The sequence below is a fragment of the Corvus brachyrhynchos genome, unplaced genomic scaffold (assembly GCF_000691975.1).
Source record: "Corvus brachyrhynchos isolate BGI_N302 unplaced genomic scaffold, ASM69197v1 scaffold257, whole genome shotgun sequence".
Taxonomy (NCBI): Eukaryota; Metazoa; Chordata; class Aves; order Passeriformes; family Corvidae; genus Corvus; species Corvus brachyrhynchos.
Window position 1 is genome coordinate 42509 of NW_008239119.1, and position 7732 is coordinate 50240.

At 50.7% G+C, this 7732-nt stretch overlaps 1 protein-coding gene across 1 annotated transcript in view; it reads right to left on the bottom strand.

Annotated features, from left to right (window-relative positions):
- The window catches only part of GMEB1 (glucocorticoid modulatory element binding protein 1), a gene marked incomplete at its 5' end in the record, with an annotated part of 9812 nt that extends 2082 nt beyond the window's left edge, over window positions 1–7730 (bottom strand). Inside the window, 8 exon segments of the mRNA XM_017739896.1 lie at window positions 762–884; window positions 1938–2075; window positions 2776–2904; window positions 4030–4184; window positions 4600–4703; window positions 5536–5660; window positions 6607–6689; window positions 7612–7730. Coding sequence (XP_017595385.1) covers window positions 762–884; window positions 1938–2075; window positions 2776–2904; window positions 4030–4184; window positions 4600–4703; window positions 5536–5660; window positions 6607–6689; window positions 7612–7730 — 976 coding nt within the window.
- Window positions 7731–7732: the final 2 nt, after the last annotated feature.

The window sequence follows — 7732 nt, forward strand, 5'->3', positions numbered from 1 at the left end:
ACCCCCACCTCCCCCCCCCACCCTGGCAGTTAGAATTGCTTCCTGAGCTTGGCTGGGTCACCTCCCCAGGAGCCAAGCACCTGCACTAGGGACAGCAGCAGGATGCCTGGGTCAGCGAAACAACCCCCTCAACCCTTGTCAGTGGTGGGAACACTGGGAGCCAGAAGTAGCACAGTAACCACATTTATTCAGGGCAGTAGGGGACTAGGACATCTCAGATAACAACAGATCCTACAGGACATAGCGAGGAGGGAGACACATTCAGTGAGCAGCTCTGGGGATCCCAGGTCAGTCAGTGGCTTCAGCTCAGGGGAAGCTGAGCAGGACACCCAATAGCTCCGCAAGACAAGCAGGTAGCCCCGATAGCCAAGACAAGCAGAAGCTCAGCACCCCATACTCGGACAGGCTTATTAGCTCAGGTACAGCATGACACTGTCCACGGCTCGGGTGACTATGGCCCAGCACTGAGCTGGCAGGTCCTATTCCTGATCCCGAGGGAATTGGACTCGAGCCCGCAGCACCCCGACTGCAGCAAAGGGCACGGACTTTGGGCTGTCCAACGCCCCAAGCAACTGCTCTCTGTGAGGCAGGGGAGAGAGAAAATTCCACTCAAGCCCTAGGACAGAAAGGGATTGGGATGCACTTGTTCTGGGGTAGCCTGTAGTGAACACTAACCCTCATTCATTGGGGTTGTGTGGAAGGAAAGTCACGTCCATTCCCAAGAGTAGCAGCAGGATGTGAACCCTTATTAGGCACTTTACCTGCCAATGTGTAAAGAAACTGCTCCTCTCCTTGCTCTGTCTGGTTTTTCCTGTTGTCCAGTACCTTCTTGACTGTGTCCATTAAGCCAAATGTATGGGCAACGTTGTTCAGGACTGCGGCATCTCCAAGGAAAGGGCACAGGGATGTTAAGACTTGGGCACTCAAAAGATGCTCCTGTTACACCAAAAATTTTCTACTGCTTTTTCAAACTCTCTCTGTTCTTTCACAAGGGCTAGCTAACAAGGGGAAGCCCAGCTCCCTCATCCTTCTGACATCCCAGGATTAAAAAATCCCATTCACATGATAAAGCAAATTGAACAGAGCTGTGTCACTCAAGCAGCTCCAAATTGCTGCAAATGACAGTGTAATTTGCAATCACAGAGATACAAATGAGCTCTCCACCCACAAATCATCACCCCATGCTGCTGACAGTGTCATTAACATGCCAAGCTCCGCTGAAAACTGTGCAAAATGTCTATTATAATCCACTGACTTCAACCACTCGCAGTTCCCAAAGAACTACCACCTACCAGACACAAAGACCCGCCAGCCCAAAGTTAAATTAGAAATTTTTTTTTAAAAAATCCTGGGTAAAATGAAGTTTGTGGCTACATGGATGTTCTCTCAGGAAGAGCATCGACAAGAGGTGTTCACAGGGGCATGTGCCGAACCGGATTAGGGAGCTGATCCAAGTTAAAAATAACCCTAAAAAGGGGAGGGGAGTTATTTTTAACCCAGATTGCTTCCCTCATCTGGTTCAGCCCCCAAAACAGGTTTTCTGGCACCAGTGAAAGCAGAACGAGAAGTGAGGGGGTAGGACCTGTTTAAGCCTGCAGTGTCACAGAGAAGTGTTTGAGTAACTCCAGTCCAAGTGACTCTGGGAGAGCTTCCATGAGGGCTGGGAGCTGCAGACAGTCATCTGATGGTCCCAGCAAGCTGCCAGGGTCACTTTGCTGAGGGAACAGGGTGGAACAGTGTGTCCTTGTGCTTTGAAGCAAGGGGACTTCACAGCTGGGCAGGCTGAGAACACACAGAGACTGTGCTCCCACAACTCAGCTAATGAGTGGGAACTCACTCCCTATCCTGACTCACCAGCTTTACATGGTGGGATGGACCCTTAGCACTTTTTGTTTTGCCTGCAGCTGCCCTTTTGAGGCTTCTTCCTCACAACCTACCTGTCATCTGGAAGGGAGACTGACCCAACCGCTGCTGCACACCTCTTAGGACTTCTTCTATCTCCTTCTGGATGTTGCACACCACCTCTTCCATCAGCCCCACATCAGCTATTCCTTTCCAGAACATCAGTGTGTCCTCTGACACAAAAGAGGAGGAAAAGAAGTCAACATGTACAAGCATTTGGCATTTTTCCCACAGGGCCACCTCAAACCTCTCAGACAAACGTATCTTTTCAAAGTGACTACCTTTGCAAGGTAGTTTGGCCACTGGGGTGGACAGGACACGTGAAAAAACTAACCAATCCCAAGCCAAGCAAAATGGACTTGGGGAGCAAATCAGGAACAGGTTTTCAAGCAAGTCCATGACTTCCAAGGCAACATTTCACATTTCTGCAAGGTGCAGAACTTAATATCATTATTTGAGGAAATTCTAGCTAAGTTTCCATACTGATACTACAAGGGAATGCAAGGCCAGAGAGACAGAACAGAGAGTCGACAGGGAACAAACATGACTCTGCTCCTTGTTGGTTCCAGCCTGGCTCCAGGCTGGCAGATGTGTTTCACATCCTTGGAATAAAATAGAAAAGCCCCTCACTGTAACCAGTAACATCTGATCTAGGGGATCATCCATCCGCCACGAGGCCACGGACAAAGTACTACAGTGGTAAGGAGCTCCACTGGCAGAAAGCCTCCATGCCTGGGAAATGCTGGGATAGCCAAGGGGCTGGGGGACAGTTTTGTCATTGCCCAGATTTTACTTGTTTTGAAGATTTAGGTTTCCAAAATGTAACAGGGGAGGAGAGGGGAAAAAACCACCCAACAAGCAGCCTGAGCTTACCTGAGATCTCATCTGTGTCCTTTTTCATGCCTTCCTCAGTGGCCATGGTGACAGCAGCTGTCAGAGCCGAGTTCCACTCGATCCCCTCCTCCATACTCTCCTCCGACAGCGCGATCTGGGTGATGCTCCCTGCCAGAGAGCCCCCATCAGCTCCCTCTGCCAGCCCTGAATCCCTGCTTTGCTTCCCAACCCCTGAGTCCTCCCCAGGCTCTCTTTCACTCTTTGCGTCAGGTTTGTGCTTGGATCCTTTCAACCAAAACAGTTAAAAGCAAATATTGCTGCTTCTCAATTGGAACTGTGAAGAACTCTGGGGCTTCTGGAGGGAAAACCATGTGCCTTGCACAGTGGAGTCCCGGTTCAAGGGAGCAGAAAGGGATCAGAATAAAGAAGGGAACAAATAAGGCTCAGCCCAGCCACCCTTCTCGCCTTGCATCATTCACAGGCAGCTCTGCACCCCTAATCCCTCAGGAAATTGTGCCAGGGTCCAAGCTGGTTTATAGAAGGGAAATGGATCTGACTCGATCCTAAGTTTCTGGATCAAATTTGGGACTAAACCAATGTGCAGCCACTCTAAGTTGGCTATGGTGCTTTCCAAGAGATTCTCCTTAGCCTATGGACAACTCTGCCATGTCACCCACCCAGGGGCTCAGAGAAATATAACCCACCCAGCTTAACAGTGTGATACAGTTGGGAATAGTCTTCTCCCTTAACCTCAGCAAAGAGATCTGTTTCTGCTCTGCAGCATAGGATCACTGAGAACTTGCAGTTCGAACAACAATCAAATCATGTCCAGCCACCACATTCTGCACGTGCATGTTCTGAAGGAGGACAGCATCTCTAAATTCACTCCTAAGTATGAGCCTAAGTCATGCCTTTATAACAGACTCCCAACTGGAAAATATATCAGAAAATGCTGTGCGAGCTCTAACAGGTGTTTGCTCACGTGATGATCCCAGAGCAAGGATCCCTGCAAGGCTCTCAATCCCACTCCTGGCTACCAACACTGCCTCTCTGGAAAGCAGCTGCTTGATGCCAGCAGTTTTCCAGCCTTCCCAGTCCTGCAGAGCAGAGCTCCCTGACGGATGCTGCCAAGACTTCTCCAAACAGACATGAGAAGCATTTTCCTTCCCAGAAACCAGAGCAATCTCCTGGTGGGACTGCCCTGCTGTGCCCAGGGAGAAGGTGTAAAGTGTGTGTGGGAGGGACAGGAGCATCAGAGGGAAGTTCCCATGGCATTGGTAACTGCTTTCCTACCATCAGCTGAGGTTGGAGTCTGCACCACGCTCTGCTGCCCTGGCACTGGTGCTCTGGCGCTGCTGATCAGGAGATCAAACTTGGTGCTTCGACAGGTGTTGGTGCAAACTTTGTCATGTTGATAGAAGTCAATCTGCCCTGAATCCATCATCTTCCTGTGCAGGGAGTAGGGATAGAATCAGGCTCAGCTCAAATCTCAGCCTGAAGACAAAAGGCAGTATTCCACCTGGGAATGCTATGGCCATGGGAAGGAAAGAGAAAGGGAGATCCCAGGGCCACTCTGCACACAAAAAATCTCCTGCAAGGCTTTCAAATGGCAAATACAAGCCAGCCCCAGCTTCACATACAGGGCTTCAGTCCTGTTCCACCCCAGGTTCCCCAGGCAAGGCCACTTCTGTCCAGGATGAGGGATCCTGACCCTCACATCATGGGGCCGGGATCTCTGCAGGCTGCTGGCCAGGTACTGTGGGCCTCCAAGAGGCCTCCTGGGGACTGCAAAGCAGACAAAACACCTGCTGGGGGTCCTGCAGCTACAGCGGTGGAGCCCTGAAGCTGGACAGGGTCAAATACCTTAGCATGATTCCTCCAAGGCGAATGGCTCTCTTCCAATCCTTCAGGGTAGACTTCCCAGCCAGGTGAACAAAATGCTTCGGGCTGATCAGTTGGTCATTGAACTGGCAATGAGACAAGTAAAGGCTCAGCAAACAGGGTAACATCGCTTGGGAGGATTGGGACATCCAACACAGCTCATCTGAGCCCCCACTTCCACCCAGAGAGAGGAGTTGCTTCTCAGATCCCTCCCAGCTTTGATCCCCTGGACACAGCAACGCTCACAGCTCCAGGAAGGACGTCTGTAGGAATGATCTGCCAGCCACAGGCATTCACAGCCCTAACCAAGAACAGCCTTAACCAAGAACAGCCCTGAAGGCTTTATATGAACCAAATCATCTCCTATGAACATGTACAGTCATCTTGGAGATCATTACAGGAGGTTTCTGTTACATCCAATGGCCCAGCAGCATCCAGCTGACACAGGTATTCCCTTGGGCATCCATTCTGCCCTGCTCCAGTGACTCGAGTAGTTCCTTTTGAGGGGCAGGAGCACAAGGGGCTTGGCTGTCACATTGCCATGCTCTCAGGTGGGAAAAGGTAACACCAAGATTTCCCTTCTCAATGCAACCTGCTTGCCAAGGAAGTGACAGGAGTGGAGTACCAGGACACCGAGGAAAAGGGAGGAGGCAAAGCTCTGCCAGATCTCAACACACATCTCCTGCCTGCCTTCAGTCCCTCCTCAAAGGCCAATACAGCTGAAATATGAAGTGGGTGATAGATATCCTTCCCTCCTTAACCCACTCTTTGCATGCTTCTCCCCATCAAAAAACAAGTTTAGCACCAACAATCCAAGGACTCGGTTAGGATGAAACACAAAAACTAAGGAATTCCTGTGGAGGCCAACCAGCGCACCTGGAGAGCAGAGGAGAAATCCACTGGGAGTTTCTCCCTTACCTTCACACACTTGACATTAATTCCTGGACAGACAAACTTCTTCCAGAGGAGGATGGCTTTGCTCTCCCCACAGGTGATGGGATAGGCGATCTCGATTTCCTCACTCGTTTCGAGGGTGCTGGGGTCTGAGGGAGGAACGACTCAAAATGAAACTTTCCACCCAAGAGGCTCCAATCCCACAAGGCAGGAGCTGGAAGCTCACAGGCTGTGAGACCTGCACTTGGGAAACCAAAAAAAAGGCCAGATCCCAGTTCAGGATCAGTCCTCTCTTTGTCTTCTCAGAGTTAGTTCAGATTAACTCTTAACAGCAACTGGGATCTGCTTTTTGGTATAACAATGCTCCAAATAAAGTTCATTTATAAGGAAACGTGAAATCAGAAATCCAACACATCTGTAAGAGGGTAGGTGTCAGTGAGAACAATCTTAGTGGCAACAAAATGGTTTAAAGTTTGAAGCACAGATATCTCTCCAATTCTTGTAGCTCTGGTACCTCTTTAGCAGTGATACCAGATATTTATTGATAATATATTCTCTTCACGTGCAGAGTTTCTGCTAAGCCTGCCAAAAGACCCATACCCACACAGGAAGCAGAACTCTAGTCAAGATCTAGTGACAGCACCCGGTGACAGGAGCCTTTTCCCACATACTGCTCAGGATGGCAGGGAGCACTGGGAGCCAGCCTGCTTGGTTCTTCTGAACATCCAATCCAAACCATCGGACTGTTGGTTCAGCAAAGACCCAGCAACCAGAGCCTGATGCTTCAGCCACCACATCTTCATCACTATCATCCCTGCTGCCAGTGTCTGCACACATGACTAGGGTGACATCCCGGCTCCCCTGCACCCTGTGGGAGCCCTTACCATTCATTGCAGGAGAGCCAGGATCTCACTTCCAGGACTTTGAGACCAAGCAGTAACAGCAGACTCTTACTCCAGAGTATGCCCAGCCCCTGCACCCACATCCATGCCTGGGAATCAGCATCTGCAGGGGCAGAGCCAGAAGGAAGCCCAGCGGACTGGAGACACCAGCCCTGCATAGGAGGGGATTCATCCATGCCAAGTGGGAACTCACCGATCCCTTCTTCCAGCTTGTGGATGGTGTGGGTTTCAACGGCCACCACAGCGGCGCTGGCCTCAGAGCCCTCTTGGTAAATCCTGTGGTGAAAGTGGCCATCCATAAACAAACTATATAAATCATGGGAGATTAGGATTCACAGCACAGGGTTAAAAATTCAGTTAATTTCTTTTTGCCTGTCCTCAAGGGACATGAATTTTGTCTGATACAGCTTCAATCACCAGGAATTTTTTGGCACGTACAAAACACGAATAATCCCAAGGCCTGACACATGCAGAAGCATTCCCAGTGCTGTCATCCCACCCTCCACACTGCCAGCGCCACTGAGGCGGCTCTGCAGGCTTCCCTGTGCCTTCTCCTCTGCTTTCTGTCACCCTCAACAGCAGGAAGCAGAGCCCAGTGTCCCAGGATTTCCCTTCCAGTCCTGTGTGACACTGCAGCACAGATGACCACAAAGGGAAGTTGCTGTCAGGCCCACAGCCACCCTGCCCTGCAAATATTAGCAAACTAGAGCCAGTTTTTTTCCATCCTGATTGTTCCAGAGTGCAGATGAGACCACTCTCTGCAGCAGCTGCCAGGGAGCCACAAAATTCCCTCCACATCCCAGCCTCACTTTTAGAAGAGGATTATTTTAGGGGAGAGCTGGCACAGAGGCACATAAAGGTCTGAACACGCAGACCACTGCGTTCAGCAGCTGCAGTGTGGCAAAACCCAACCCTGGGACTGGAGAAGGAAGAGAGAGACTGGGACAGCACTGCTTCCACGATCCAGGAGCACTGCACCAACACAGCCTCGCAGGACAATTTCAGCCCTCGGAGGCCCCGTGACAGCCACACACACTAAAGCTTTAATTTGTTGCATTTTCTCTCTCCCCTGCATGGCACAAAACTGACGCAGACCTGGAAAACACAGTGACGCTCTGTCCCCGGACCATGAAAACCCACAGGGCTCCCCCCCATCCCACTTCGCACCTCCCAGTTACACCAGTACAATCCTACTCACCCTTGCTGCACCGGCTGGAGCTGCAAGATCACTTGGGTTTTGGTATCCTCCGGGTTCTCCCCTTCATTCCTGTCACTTGGTACAACCACCACATCACCCACAGGGACGCTCACCTCGGCAT